Genomic DNA, 16,405 nt, shown 5'->3' with positions numbered 1-16,405 from the left:
ATTAAAATGGGCAAAATCTAGAACACTGAGAACACCAAATGCCAAGAGGGATGTGAAGCAACAGGAACTCTGATTCATTGCTGGTCAGAATGCAAAATGATACAGTCACTTTGGGAGACAGTTTGGCAGTTTCTTATAGAACAAATACACTCAATATACAATCCAGGAATCACATGCCTTGTTATTTACACAAAGGAGTTGAAAACATGTTTACACAAAATTCTGTACATGGATGTTTATAGAAGTTTTATTTATAATTATCGAAACTTGGAAGCAACTGAGATTTACTGAGATCAGTAGGTGACTGGAAACTGTGGTGCACCCAGACAATGGGACATTATTCAGCACTTAGAAAAAAAGCTATCAAGCCATGAAAAGGCATGGAGGAATCTGAGATGTATATCACTAAATGAAAGAAGCCAGTCTGAACAGGTTAGATGCTGTATCATTTCAACTACAGGCATACCTCAGATACTCTGGATTTGATTCCTGACAACTACAATAAACCGGATATCACAATAAAGCAAGTGAATGAAATTTTGGCTTCTCAGTGTATATAAAAGTTATGTTTATAGTACACTACAGTCTATTAAGTGTGTAATAGCATTATGTCTAGAAAAACAATGTGTGTGTATGTGTGTGTATATATGGGGTTTTACCATGTCGGCCAGGCTGGTCTCAAACTCCTGACCTCAAGTGATCCGCCCTCCTCAGCCTCCCAAAGTGCTGGCATTACAGGCATGAGCCACTGCGCCTGACCACCAATGTACATATCTTAAAAATATTTTATGGCCGGGCGTGGTGGCTCATGCCTATAATCCCAGCACTTTTGGAGGCCAAGGCAGGCGGATCATGAGGTCAGAAGATCTAGACCATCTTGGCCAACGTGGTGAAACCCCGCCTCTATTAAAATGCAAAAAAATAGCGGGGCGTGGTGGCGTGCACCTATAGTCCTAGCTACTTTGGAGGCTGAGGTAGGGGAATTGCTTGAACCTGGAAGCTGAAGGTTGCAGTGAGCCGAGATCATGCCACTGCACTCCAGCCTGGCAACAGAGCAAGACTCCGTCCAAATATATATATATAACTTAAAAAATGTGAATAATTATCTGAGCCTTCAATGAATTATAATCCTTTTGCTGCTGGAGGGTCTTGCCTTGATGTTGATGGCTACTGACTAATCACTATGATGTTTGCCAAAGATTAAGGTGGCTCTGGCAATTTCTTAAAATAAGATAATAATACAGAGTCCTACATGAATTGACTCTTCCTTTCATGAAAAATTTCTCTGTGGCATGCAATACTGTTTCGATATCATTGTACACATGGTAGGACTTCTTTGAAAATTGGAGTTCATTCTCTCACATCCTGCTATTACTTTATCAACTAAGTGTATTTAATATTCTAAACTCTTCATTATCATTTCAACAATGTTTACACCACATTCACCAGGAATATATTCCATCTCAGGAAATCACATTCTTTGCTTATCCGTCAGAAGCAACTCCTCGTTGGTTCAAGTTTGATCGTGAGATTACAGCAATTCACTCACATCTTCAAGCTCCACTTCTAATTTTTTTGTTATGGTCACCACATGTCCAGTTACTTTCTCCACTTAAGTCTCAAACCCCTCAAAGTCATCCACAAGTATTGGAATTAACTTGTTCCAAATTCCTGTGAATGTTGGTATTTTCATCTCCTCCCATAAATCATGAATGTTCTTAATGGCTTCTAGAATGGTGAATCCCTTCCAAAAGATTTTCAGTTATTTGGCCCCCAGATCTGTCAGATGAATCTCTATCTATGGAAGTTGTGGGCTTACAAAGTGTATTTCTTAAATAATAATACTTAAAAATTAAAATGGCTCCTTGATCCATGGACTACAGAATAGATGTTGTGTTAGCAGGCATGAAAGCAACATCCGTTTCCTTGTACATCTCCATCAGAGTTCATGGATGACTAGGTACATTATCAGTGAGCAGTAATACTTTGAAAGGAATCTTTTTATCCGAGCAATAGGTCTCAATAATGGGCTTAAAATATCCGGTAAGCCATGCTGTAAACAGATGTGCTGTCATTCAGACTTCATTGTTGCATGTATAGAGCATAAGGATAATAGACTTAGGATAATTCTTATGGACTCCACGATTTTCAGAAAGATAAAAGAGCATTGACTTCAACTGAAAGTCACCAATTGCATTAGCCCCCAACAAGAAAGTCAGCTTGTCCCTCAAAGCTCTGAAGCCAGCATTGATTACTTTTCTCTAGCTTTGAAATTCTATATGGAATCATCTTTTGATTGAATGTTGTTTCCTCTACATTGAGCATCTGTGGTTTACTGTAGCCACCTTCATCAATGATCTTAGCTAGATTTTCTGTATACAGTGTCTGTATCGGCACTTGCTGCTTCACTTTGCACTTACACGTTATAGAGAAGACTTTTTTCCTTAAACCTCAGTGAACCAAATTCTGCTAGCTTGAAACTTTTCTTCCACAGCTTCTTCAGCTGTTGGCCTTCATAGAGTTGAGGAAAATTATGGCCTTGCTCTGGATTATGTTTTGGCTTAAGGAAATGTTGTAGCTGGTTTGATCTTCTAGCCAGACCACTAAAACTTTCGCTATATAAACAATAAACCTGTTTGACTTTCTTATTCTTGTATTCAGTGGAGTAACACCTTTAATTTTCTTCAACAACTTTTCCTTTGCAGTCACAGCTTGACTAACTGTTTGGCACAAGAGGCCCAGCTTTTGCCGTCTTGCCTTTTGACATGCCTTCCTCACCAAATTTAATCATTTCTAGCTTTTTATTTAATGTGAGCGATGTGCAGCTCCCCCTTTCACTTGAACACTTAGAAGACACTGTAGAGTTATTCACTGGCCTAATTTCAATATCATTTATCTCAGGCAACAGGGAGGCCTGAGGGGTGGGAGGAAAGAAAACGAGGGAAAAGGGCGTAGGGAATGGCTGGTGGGTGGAGCAGTCAAGACATACATAATATTTATTAAGTTTGCCATCTTACATGGGCACGGTTCAGGGCACCGCAAAATTATTATAATAGAAACATCAAAGATCACTGATCACAGATCACCATAACAGATGTAATAATAATGGAAAAGTTTGAAATATTGCAAGAACTACCAAAACGTGGCACAGAGAGTGAGCACGTGCTGTTGGAAAAATGGCACCAACAGACTTGCTCCCTGCAGGATGCCACAAAATTCCAATTTGTAAAAAATGTAATATTTGCAAAGTGAAATAAAGTGAAGTGCAATAAAACAGGGTATGCCTATATATGACATTCTAGAAAGGGCAAAACTATGGAGAGGATAAATAGATCCATGGTTATTATGGGTTAGGGGGATAGGAAGAGGACCAAGCATTCTTGATATAGTGAAACTATTCTCTATGATATCAAGTGGTGGATACATGTCATTATGCATTTGTCAGAACCCATGGAATGGGTAACACCAAGAGTATACCCTAATGTAAACTGTGGACTTTGATTGACAATTATGCTTTGTTGTAGGTTCTTTGATTGTAACAAATGTAACACTCTGAAGGAGGATACTGCTAATGGGGGAAGCTATGCATGTGTGGGGGTGGGCTTTATGAGAACTACTTATTTTCCACTCTGTTTTGCTGTGGACCTGAAACTGCTCTAAAAATCAAGGTTATTAATTTTTAAAAGGTAGAGGGCATAGAACCTAGTCACCACCCTAGTCTGCCTTCTTTCCGCACAGCTGATTGTATCTTCTAACAGCAGGGGCTATTGTGGCCGAAAGTCCTCGCCAAACCATATGAGCTTCTCAATTTTTACTTCATGGAAGTCCACTAGGTAACACAAGAAAAGCAAGCATCCATCAGGCTAGCAAGTAGTCAAAAACAAATAGTGCCTACTGTGCCCAGGTTGCTGTTCTAAGTGCTAGGAAGACATCTGTGAACAAAACAGACATCAGCCCTGTTCCCATGGAGAAAGACACGGTAAAAATAAGTAAAAATCTATCCTATGGGGATAAATACTGTGAACAGAAAATAAAAGCACCTAGGAAGTGCAGAGTGTGCTGAGGGGTGGGTGAGGGAGGCTGTTACTTCATATAACATGAGCATTGTTCAGAAAGCAGTAAGACAGTTATCTATTAGGTATCTGGGAAAAGAGCTTTCCAAGTGAAGGGACAAGGCTGGAATGGGAGTGGAGTGGGGAGGAGGCAGAGAAAAGAGAGGGATTGGGTATCAGGCAGCTCAAAATTATATTGCAATCCTATTAGGTGACAATTGGAATGCAAATTATACATGAAATTCTGTGGAGTACTGAGAAATTTATTTGTTGTAGAAACCAGGGCACTGATTGCCTACTAGATAGTGATGTTATTGGGGGGTCTCAGTTACCCCAAAGGGGGCTTTTTCCTGTTTGGTGTTGCAAAGCCAATACACAAAACTGAAAGCGAGTGTCAAGCAACACTTTATTCAATAATCATGGAATTGGAGAAGTGGGAACATAGCTCACAAATTAATTTCTCGGCTCCTGAGAACCAGGCAGTTACAAATACAGGGTGTCTTTAACATAGGGGGTTGGGTTGACGAGCAAGGGGAGGAATATTTTGCTTTTCTTTTGAAGGGACTGAGACTTTCCTGGAATCAAGGAGCTGCATCTTTTCTGTTTTTTCTTGGTCTCCTCCAGTCATTGTCATGGTGACTGTCAACTGTCATGGTACTGGTGGGAGTGTCATTCAGCATGGAAATTGGATTATAATGAAGCTAGAAGTTCTTCAGAGGTTGAGTAAGTTGAAGTTGTGGATTTTGCTAACTTCAGCTGGTTTATTTCTAAGAAGAAACTTCTGACCACAGACATCCTGTTTGCTAAAAATCAGCAGAATTAAAGCTGAATAGGAATCTAGTTTTGACATATTGGCATTGCACTGGGCAACATAAGTGGGCTAGGAGTCCAACTAAGTCGTGTAGGCACTGCAATGGGTGTAACAGTGAGTGACTGATTCCAGTTGTGTTTTGCTTTAAGAACTTGCTTTTTCTATTAGACTGAGACATCTTGCTAATCTTAATGAGGCATCATCAAGTCATTAACTGGTTGGCCCCAATCACTTTGTGCATGGTTTCAGCTTTCACAGGAGCCAGGCTGGATCAGAGAAAGGATATACCGTCTTTTCCTCATAGATCCTTGTGAGAGTTTCTGCTTATACTTGTTTTAAAAAAAAATCAATTTTCCCTGGCAGGCCTGCCCTTTAGTAGGTATAAAGAAAAGCCAGACTTTGGTCCACACCATACACAACCTCAAAGAGTTTTAGTTAATGGTTTTTTTCCACTAAAGAATGCTCAACTAAATTTTCTGAATACATCTCCTTAACTGCAAATGTCTCCTGGTGGCTTTTGATAGACGCACAGCAGTATGGAGTTAAGGTTGCCGGCCAGTGCGCACTCAGCACCTCCCATGTTTTTTTTTTTTTTTTTTTGGACGGAGTCTCGCTCTGTTGCCCAGGCTGGAGTGCAGTGATGCAGTCTCGGCTCACTGACAGCTCTGCCTCCCAGTTGCACGCCATTCTGCTGCCTCGGCCTCCCGAGTAGCTGGGACTACAGGTGCCCGCCACCACGCCCGGCTAATTTTTTTGTATTCTTAGTAGAGATGGGGTTTCACCGTGTTGGCCAGGATGGTCTCGATTTCCTGACCTCGTGATCCGCCCGCCTCGGCCTCCCAAAGTGCTGGGATTACAGGCATGAGCCAACGCGCCTGGCGTACCTCCCAAGTTCTTTAGTTTTAAGCAGACTGGTTACACTTTTTAGTCTTCCTTATTTGTAACATGTGATATTAATATCAGTGTCCATCTCATGGGATTCTGCATGTGAAGAACTCAGATAACATTGTATGTACCCAAGGAGTATTCATTTTTATGTTATCTGTTAGAATTTTTTTTTTTTCAAGACAGAGTTTCACTCTTGTTGCCCAGGCTAATGTGCAATGGCGCGATCTCAACTCACCGCAACCTCCGCCTTCTGGGTTCAAGCAATTCTCCTGCCTCAGCCCCCTGAGTAACTGGGATTACAGGCGTGAGCCACCACGTCCGACTAACTTTGTATTTTTAGTAGAGATGGGACTTCTCCATGTTGGTCAGGTTTGTCTCGAACTCCCGACCTCAGGTGATCCACGCTCCTTGGCCTCCCAAAGTGCTGGGATTACAGACATGAGCCATCACGCCCCACTTCTGTTAGGATTTTTAAGCATAATGGTCTATTCACCAATGGAATTCTGACATAATTATTATAAAAGCAGAGTGTGGAATCTTTAATTCTTATATTCCAGTTCTTACCATTAACTCTGTGATCCAAGCACCAAGTAAAACTACTAGCACATATCCTTCAAGACATGATAGACTAAATTATGCTACATTTTTAAAATGTTGTGATTGCTTTATGAATATCCTTTCTTCCAAGCAACCTAAGTCAAAATTATGTTTAGTGATTGGGGTTTTCCTTGAGGGTTTATGTTATAGGTTTTTAGTAAGTATTGAGCAAAGAACACCAAAACAATCAAGAAAAAAATGTTAGAAAATGAGTAACAAAAGCTATCATTTATAGTTTACTTATGTGCCAATCATTGTGCTTATGGGTTAATTTAAATTACAATGATTCTGTGTTTATTTAGTATCCCATTTGATGGCATAAGATTATAGTGAAGGAAATCCAGTCACACATTGCATTTCAGCAACTCCTATCAAAACTAGCTGTATCCTATGCTGATCCTTTTTTTCAAGCGTGATAGGAGATTTTGCCACCTCAAAAAGATCATAACCTCTTGGAAGGTGGGTGGGATGCCTCAGATGGTGGTTTCTGAACGCCACAGAGCAACTTATTTCAGCTCTATGTACATAGTAAATAATTAAATAGAGACATACTTTCAAATGTTCTAAAAGCCACTAAGATATATTTGTAAAAACAGTAGTGTGAAGATTAAAGATCAAAAGCAGAAGAAAGTGAACCTTAATTTATTCACTTGCATATTTATTTTCATGGAATGCTTATTTTGTTAAGCTTTTAGCCTCTTCTGGCACGGTATAAGTGTTGACAGAAGCTTTCTTTTTCATTTATAGATAAGTCAACCTGTAAACAAAGCCTGAAAATAAAAATGCTTGCTTTGAAATGATTTTTTTAAAATGGTACAAGTGAAGAATTCAAGGCTGCATATGTCGCATCTTAATTATGAGGGTTTAAGATACACATTTTAAGCTCCTTTCCTTTTTTTTGTTTTTTTGTTTTTCTATTATAATAGTAGTCACTTTATGATTAGTACAGGCTGGCATTTCTGTTTGCAATTTTCATTTGAGATACTTTTATAGTTCCTCTTTCTTACGAAATTAAGATCCATACCTTTCTTTTCCTTTCTTTATCTTTGATCTTATGCTTCCCAAAGTGTGTTGCTCAGAACACTAATCTCATTAGATATCCCTCAAGAATGGATCCTATCATCAAATATGTTTAGAAAATGTTGTATGAAATATGCTCTTAAGAGGTTCAATGTATATTAGAATAATATAGTTTGTGAAACATTATGAAGTAAAGGAATATTAAATGTTGCCTAATCACACATTTCTCAATATTTTTTGTTCTTGGAAAATGTCCTCCTCTTCCATACCTAGGGTTGATAGTGAAAATATTTAACCAGCACATCGACTCAACTCTTTGTTAGGTAAAAGGCATCCTCTGCTCTTTTGGAGCTCATGTCCATAGGTGACTACAGCTCCCATAAATGTGCGAGTAGAGCTGGAAGCATCTCTTAGCTGTGAATCAGGGCTTACAGATGGGCACTAGAAATTGCCTTCCATGATGGCAATGCCAACCCAAGGTCACTGAGTCCCCCACTGGGGTGCAGCCTGATTGGCAAAGGCCTTGACAGATCAGCACAGGTGTCTGTGCTGGAGCAAGTTTGTTGAGGATCTCTGCTGTGCCAGGCCTCAATCTTTTGTTTGCTATACTGTGAGGAAACTTGAAAGGCCCCTGAGTGGCATGGTGAAAAGGCTCACAGGAAAAACTACTCAGAGAACTTGGTGCAGTAACTATTTATCAACTGGTTTGAAAGTATTTACTATTTTTACTTTTGTACTGCCATACCAATGTACGCCAGCTGATTGTTGGTTCTGCCAATGAAACTTATCAACACTATCTAATTCTAGTTCTGTGGGACACCCTTGGACAACCGCTAATCTATACCACTTGGATATGTGAAAATGCATCATTTTCTATCAATTGCTTATTACAAAGCCATGATGTTTAAATATGCAATTCTGCTCGAGTGGAGAATTATCAAAATTTGGGTTAACTTTTATGCTTTGTAAAATCAAGAAACAAGAGATGGCACCAAAAAATGATGGATACCTTGAAGCATCTGGATTGCTGGATGAATTATGTTACAATAAGATAAAAATGTCCAATAACGTAGTGTAAGCTTCCTGAAAAAAAAAGTTGCTAATGTAAATCTGACTAAGTCACTCAATTGTCATCTTGTCACATTAGGATTAGAGTTTAATACGCACCCACTCACCCACCCACACAGACACACACACATGCAAATAAGGATGATTGTATGTAGCATCCTTATAATCCTCATTTGCCTTTCTATGCCTTGTTTTTTTAAATGTAAAAGTATTCGTCGAATAGCTCAAGGATCAAGTTAATAGAAATTATAAGAAACTCGTCACACTCTATATAGACTAGTTCCTACTTTTGTAGTCTCTTTTTCTCATTATTCCACTAGGAAAATTGAACCATTCTCTCGTCTTTAATGTAGTCTTACTGATTTCCACCTATCATCAGGCTAAATTTATTAATGTAGCAGTATTTACACATTTCATTCTTTTCCCGCCACCCCCCAGGTAGATTTTGCATCTGTTTTTTTGTGGGTTTTTTTTTGTTTTTTTTTTTTTGGTTCTGGAACTTGGGAGTATTGTTCAGAATAATGAATAGAAAAAACACTGTACAATAAAAGGAGGTAGAATAAGGCTAGCAACATGTGAGAGACACACAAGACCTTCTAGAAAGAGAATGTTGACTCAGGAGGATAAGATAAGAATGGAAAAAAAGACAAAACACCAAGAGTGGACTAGGGGCTGAGTGCCTTGACTCACGCCAGTAATCCCAACACTTTGGGAGACTGAGGTGGGTGGATCACCTAAGGTTAGGAGTTCAAGGCCAGCCTGACCAACTTGGTGAAACCCCATCTCTACTAAAAATACAAAAATTAGCCGGGTGTGGTGATGTGTGCCTGTAATCCCAGCTACTCAGGAGGCTAAGGCAGGAGAATCGTTTGAACCCAGAAGGTAGAGGTTGCCGTGAGCCGAGATCACCCCACTGCACTCCAGCATGGTTGACAAAGTGAGACTCCATCTCAAAAAAGAAAAAAAAAAAAAAAAAAAAAAAGAGTGGACTGGGCTAGGGAAGAAATCTTAGACATTTCTTAGAGAATACCAGAAAATTCCCTCAAATAAGCTATGAATTTTTGAGAAAAAGATTTGAAAGGAAGATTTTAAGAAGTTTTGTTGTGATTCATTAATAAGATATCCTGTGAAATAGTTCTGGAATGCTCCTCAAATATTCTTGGCTATTAAGCTAATGTGTGTTTGATTATAATAGTGCAGAGACTGGTCCTGAAATAAGCCAGGTATATATTTTTGTTACAAAGGTAACATCTAGTCTGTGATGCTCTAATTTTGTTTTCTAAACTTACCCGTTTTTGAGGTTCATAGTTATTTCAAGAAGTTTTGCATAGTACTTTATTCCTCAGCGATTAGGAATGGCATCTCAATCCTCTAAATTGTTGACCCTTTTTCTGTTTGCCATCTATGTATAAATTTTAGGAAGAAATATCTTGAATCTCCAGCCAGAATAAATCCTAAATTCCTAGCTCCAGGATCACTTTTATACAGCTTTCTTGCTCCAGTGTTTGGTCCACCATATATACTGAACGGACTGTAGTGAAGTTGTTAACACACACTTCTACTTAGTCGTTGTGGCCTGTAAGAATTTGTAACTTTTACCAGTATCAGAAATTAATTAAGATGCTTACAATTTTTGTGTTTTTCTAATTAAATCAACTTTAATTTCTAAGCATTGTTAACTCATATCTCTGACTTTGCACTTAACATATTCTAAATATTTGTTTATATTTCTTTCATATAAAAGTGTGACATACTTGAGAGTAGAGGCTGTGTGCTGTGTCCTTGCACTTAGCAACACTGGTATGCCTTAGGAGCACTACAAAATGTGAATGAATGAATGAATTTTATCAACAATCTCCTAAGTAAGAAAGCTGAAATGAAATTTTATATCATTTTATATCTATCTTCTTCTTCTTCTTTTTTTTTTTTTTTTTTTTTTTTTGAGATGGAGTCTTGCTCTGGACAAGACTCTACCCAGTCTGGAGTGCAGTGGCACTATCTTGGCTCACTGCAAAACCTCCACCTCCCGGGTTCAATCAATTCTCCTGCCTTTGCCCCCTGAGTAGCTGGGATTATAGGCACCTGTCACCACGCTTGGCTAATTTTTGTATTTTTAGTAGAGACAGGGTTTCACCATGTTGGCCAGGCTGGTCTCAAACTCCTGACCTCATGAACTGCCCACCTCAGCCTCCCAAAGTGCTGGGATTACAGGTGTAAGCCACCACGCCTGGCCTTTTTTTTGTTTTGAGATAGAGTCTTGCCCCTTGGCCCAGGCTGGAGTGCAGTGGTGTGATCTTGGCTCACTACAACCTCTGCCTCCTGGTTTCAAGTGATTCTTGTGCCTCAGCCTCCCAAGTAGCTCGGACTACAGGTGTGTGCCATCACACCAGGCTGATTTTTGTATTTTTGGTAGAGAATGAGTTTCACCATGTTGGCCAGGCTAGTCTCTAATTCCTGACCTCAAGTGATTGATCCATCTTGGTTTCCCAAAGTGCTGGGATTACAGGCGTGAGCCACTGTGCTCAGCCCTATCTTCTTTAAATTAAAAAAAAAAAAAAAAAAAAGAAAAGAAAAAAGGGAAAAAAAAAGTTGAGGTATAATGAAAGCAACATGGGGCTTAGGCTAAAATACCTGAATTCAATTTCTAGCTGCCCATTTATCAGGAAAATTTTTAAATTTCTTCGAACAAGTTACTGAAGTTCTCTCAGCCATTGTCATCAAATACAAATAATAATCCCTGCTGTACATAGCTGTCATGATGATACAATAAGATTAAAATTCTGAAATAGAGTAGACCTTCATAGAGAAGGTAATTAAAAGCAATTTATTTAATCTGTGTGAATAATTTGTTGACCAATGGCTAAAGTTGAGAGGCTCTATAGGAAAATCAGAGTCAGTGTCGAGAAGTCATGTCCTCCTGACTTCAGATTGCTTAACACTGGAAAAGGCCATGGAGTAAGAAATTAGTGAAATCTCACTTATTATTGAGATATTTTCTTGCCCTTAAATAATAAGACTGACTGACCTTTGAAGGGACTGATCCACCGTATATTCCCTGACTCATGAAAGAAAACACAATTTGTAGATAAATCACGAGAACCTGCTTTTCTACTGCGCCACACATAAAGTAAAAGTTTGGAAATGTCATATCTAACTAAAAACTCTTTAATTATTTGGTCAAATCAAGGGGCACTCTCATCTCTTATTATTTTTAAATTAACCACATTCTTTATGCAATGTGCATACATTAAGGAGCAGTAGAGAGATGGAGTTTTAATTTTTACCAATTCAATTTAAATGCAGATTTTAACCACTCACATGATGCTACTGTGTACATCATTAAGCATCATTATATACTACATGAATCATTGAGAAATCTCCTGAGAGCCATTCTACTATGTAAAACATGCATTATACTGACAAGCAGTCAAATGACGTCTACTTCTGTCCTCATTAATGCTCTTTTTGAATTACAGGTCAACCGATTATGGAACAACCTATGAGAAGCTGAATGATAAAGTTGGTTTGAAAACCATTTTGAGCTATCTCTATGTGTGTCCTACCAACAAGCGTAAGGTAAGAAATGTATATTCAGTATGCTACTCCTTCATGATGTGACTTCTGTCTTGATTGGCTAACATCTCTAGCTACCTAAAAATCCATTATAGTTAAGCTGGGATTAGAAATGTAAAGATGAGTTGATGGATGTTAAGGTTGTAAAATGTGTGACACATCATAATTTTCAGATCAGCAGCTGTGAATGTAAAAGGGCGAGGGGGGTAGGTAGATCATTACCATTTCTGAAAGGCAGCTACAAAGAATGAGTCTTGTTGGGTGGATGCTGCTGACTCTCTAGTAAGAGTTCTGACCAGTCAATCACAAGAATCCGAATGAGTCTTGACAAGACAGCAGAAAAGATGGATTTTCATCTGATGGCCCAGTTTTTCCTCGACATGGAACAAATAGATTAACTAGAATGTAAGTGAATGCATTGTCCTACAGCAGATATGAAGTTTCATTTTTAAAGTTTGTTCAGTCTGCACACAAATGTCAGGATGAATGCAATGCATTTAGCAGAATAGAGTAGCTTGGAAAGAGTGATAAGATTAGTCCCTTCTGAGCATGGATCTTAGCTGCAAGAAGCCTTGGAGATCATCATATACAACACCCTTATTTTACAGATAAGAAAACTGAGATTCAGAGGAAAGAAATAGATTGTGCCCATTGCAGAGTTATGGCCATGATTAGGACTAGAATTAAGGTATCTTGGTTAGCAGTCATACTTGTTCCACTATGTCATACGTCTCCTATTAAGAGAGCTTATCTACTGCTCGGATATGTCATTTTTTAGGAAGAAAATATTGCTTTTAAATGAGAAAGACATTTATTTGTCTCAGAAGGAGAGTGGTACTACATCTGTACCTTTGTTTTTATAAACTTGCATTATCAAATTCTGAATTCTGACATACAATTGATAAGTAGTACATAGGTTACATGAACTAATAGTATTAATCAGGAAATAGAAACGTGTCATTCATTAACATACCCTAAACCATAATGTTTTATGAAGGTAGCACTTGATGTCTATGTTCGCATCTCAGATCTTTCATTAGCTACTGTTAGTGACCTTGGGTAGGGTCTGCATTTTGCCAACTGGACTATGGAAGGTGATGAAAATATCTCTTAAGCAATCACTCTTGATTCTGGCTGCATGTCAAAAGGTGCACTCTCAATTCTGGCTGCATGTCAAAAGTGGTCCCCAAATTTGCAAGCCTTAGCCCCACTGTGTCCGGAATTGGTGGGTTCTTGGTCTCGCTGACTTCAAGAATGAAGCCACGGACCCTCGCGGTGAGTGTTACAGTTCTTAAAGATGGTGTGTCCAGAGTTTTTCCTTCAGATGTTCAGATGTGTCTGGAGATTCTTCCTTCTAGTGGGTTCGTGGTCTCGCCGGCTTCAGGAGTGAAGCTGCAGACCTTCACGGAGAGTGTTACAGCTCACAAAGGCAGCGCAGACCCAAAGAGTGAGCAGCAGCAAGGTTTATTGCGAAGAGCGAAAGAACAAAGCTTCCACAGCAGGGAAGGAGACCCGAGCAGGTTGCCACAGCTGATTCGGGCAGCTTGCTTTTATGCCCTTATCTGATCCCACCCACAGCCTGCTGATTGGTCCATTTTACAGAGAGCTGATGGGTCCATTTTACAGAGAGCTGATTAGTCTCTTTTGACAGGGTGCTGATTGGTGCGTTTACAAACCTTGAGCTAGACACAGTGCTGAATGGTGCATTTACAATCCTTTAGCTAGACATAAAAGTTCTCCAAATCCCCACCTGATCCAGGAGCCCAGCTGGCTTTACCTAGTGGATCCTGTGCCGGGGCCGGGGGAGGAGCTGCCTGCCAGTCCTGCACTGCATGCCTACATTCCTCAGCCCCATGGAGCAGAGGGTGGTGCTCGTCAGGGAGGCTTGTGCCACGTGGGAGCCCACTAGGGTGGGGGAGGGGCTCAGGCATGGCCCGCGGGGAGGTGGCTGAGGCCCTGCAAGAATTTGAGTGCCGCATGGGCGGGCCGCACCCTTCGCACTGGCTGGCCCGGGTGCTAAGCCCCTCTATGCCCAGGGCCGGAGGCGCTGGCCAGCCGCTCTGAATGCGGCTCGCCAAGCCCACACCCACCTGGAGCTCGCACTGGCCTGAGAGCACCACAGGCAGCCCCAGTTTCCATCTGCGCCTCTCCCTCCACACCTCCCCACAAGTAGAGGGAGCCAGCTCTGGCTTTGGCAAGTCCAGAGAGGGGTTCCCACAGTGCAGTGGTAGGCTGAAGGGCTCCTCAAGTTTGGCTAGAGTGGATGCCGAAGCCAAGGAGGCGCTGAGAGTGAGCAAGGGCTGCTAGCACATTGTCACCTCTCAATCCCCCCTCTAAACAGGACACCCCAACTACTGTTGGGAATTTGGCCAATGACTGCTCTAGCTACTTCCTGCTGGATAGGGGCGATGAAGGGGCCCTGTGGTTGTAGTGTTCTCCAGAGGGGAACTCTTTAGGCCAGTGAAAGGGCCAGCAGATCAGTCCAGGGGTCCTCAGTAGAAGTTGTTAATTGAACTCATTTGGGGTTCCATTTGTAAGACCATCTGTAGCTTGATGGCCTGGATTCTAGAGGAAACAAGTTTAACAAGGAGGTTAAAAATACAGGGTCCAAAAGCGAGTAACAGCAAGATGGCTGCCATGGGACCTAGAAAGGGGAGAAGCCATGTTGCCCAACTCCAGAGGTTGGTATAAGAATTTGAAAGGCGTTGCCTGATTTCAGAAGCCGTTTCCTGTAAATGCTGGGCAGCATCTCCTACTATCGCTGACTGGTTAGTATAAAAACAACACTCCTCCCCTAAGAAGGTGTAGAGTCCTCCTTTCTCCACAGTGAGGAGGTCCAGGCCTCGGTGGTTCTGGAGAGTCACTGCTGCCAAAGAGTCTATTTGGGATTGTAGAGTAAGGATAGATTTTGTTATCTCTTGCAAACTGTCTGAGAAATCATTTGAGAGTGTGTGGTAGTAGGATAATGAAGTAGATAAACTGGCTATTCCGGTTCCTATAGCAGTAGCCATTCCTAACCCTATAAGTAGGAGTATTAGTTGTATGGCTCTAGATCTTGGGCCAGTGCCTGACCAAACAGATGAGGGCTATCCCTAAACCCCTGGGGCAAGACCGTCCACATAAGTTGGAATGTGTGGTCTGTGGGATCCTCAAAGACAAAGAGAAACTGGGAGTCAGAGTTCAGGGGAATATAGAAGAAGGCATCCTTGAGGTCCAGAACTGTGCGCCATTCTGCTTCCTCTGGTATTTGAGAGAGCAGAGTATAGGGGTTGGGTACAACTGGATATAGAGGAGTTACTGCCTCATTGATGAGCCTAAGGTCTTGCACTAGTCTACACTGACCATTCGGTTTTTATACTTCTAGAGTTGGGGTGTTGCAGGGACTGCTGCATTTCCTTACTAAGCCTTGAGCTTTTAAATGTTTAACAATATCCTGTAAACCTTTATGAGCTTCAGGCCTTAAGGGATATTGCCTTCGATAAGGAAAAGTGGTGGGATCCTTTAACCTGATTTGGACTGGGTGGGCATTTTTTGCCCTTCCAAATTGTCCTTCCAATGCCCAGACTTGAAGGTTGATTTCCTCTTCAAGTAGGGGACAACAAATGGGTAACTTGTTCACCATATTCATGTAGATAATAGCTCCAGCTTTGGCTAATATATCCCTCCCTAATAAGGGTGTGGGACTTTCAGGCATAACAAGAAAGACATGTGAAAAGAGCAAAGTCTCCCAATTACAACTGAGGAGGTAGGAGAAATACCTGGTTACAGGCTGTCCCATAATTCCTCGGATGGTAACAGACTTTGGGGACAGTCGTCCAGGAAAGGAGATCAACACTGAGAAGGTTGCGCCAGTGTCCAGGAGGAAGTCAATTTCCTGGCCCTCAATGGTTAAGCATACCCAGGGCTCAGTAAGGGTAATGACATGAGCCGGTGTTTGTCCCAGGCACTGTCAGTCCTGTTGTTGGATCATCTGGTTGGGGACTTCTGTCCCAGAGAACCTTAATCCTGTGGGGCAGTGCACCTTCCAGTGATTGCCTTGGCATAGTGGACATGGATGAGGGGGCAGCTCATTTCTCACTGGACAGTCTTTTTTAAAGTGTCCTTGTAAACCACACTGATAACAAGCCCTACTGGGTGATTGGCCTGCTCCATTTTCTGTCCTCTCTGAACCACCAAGATTTGTTTGTCTGGGGGCCATGACTAAGGCTGCGGCCTTTCTCTGATCTCACTTTTCCTTTTGGACTTGTTCCTCTTGGTCCCTATTATAGAACACCGAGGCTGCCAGGTTTAATAACTCCTCCACATTTTGTTCAGGGCCCAAGGGCTTGCTTTTGGAGTTTTCTCCTGATATCTGTGGCTGATTGGGTAATAAACTTATCTTTTAGAACCAGTTGAC

General features: G+C 41.0%; 1 protein-coding gene across 4 annotated transcripts in view; it reads left to right on the top strand.

Annotated features, from left to right (window-relative positions):
* Positions 1 to 16,405, top strand: part of SORCS1 (sortilin related VPS10 domain containing receptor 1) — a 595,404-nt gene that overhangs the window by 312,642 nt on the left and 266,357 nt on the right. For all 4 annotated transcript variants that reach the window (XM_050804902.1, XM_050804901.1, XM_050804903.1 and 1 more), the window contains exon 3: positions 11,913 to 12,012. In XM_050804902.1, the coding sequence (XP_050660859.1) occupies positions 11,913 to 12,012 (100 nt within the window). The remainder of the gene's footprint in view (positions 1 to 11,912; positions 12,013 to 16,405) is intronic.

The sequence above is a fragment of the Macaca thibetana genome, chromosome 9 (genome assembly GCF_024542745.1).
Source record: "Macaca thibetana thibetana isolate TM-01 chromosome 9, ASM2454274v1, whole genome shotgun sequence".
In the NCBI taxonomy this organism is placed as follows: Eukaryota; Metazoa; Chordata; class Mammalia; order Primates; family Cercopithecidae; genus Macaca; species Macaca thibetana.
The sequence above is the reverse complement of the archived record's forward strand: the minus strand, read 5'-3'. Positions and strand labels throughout refer to the sequence as shown.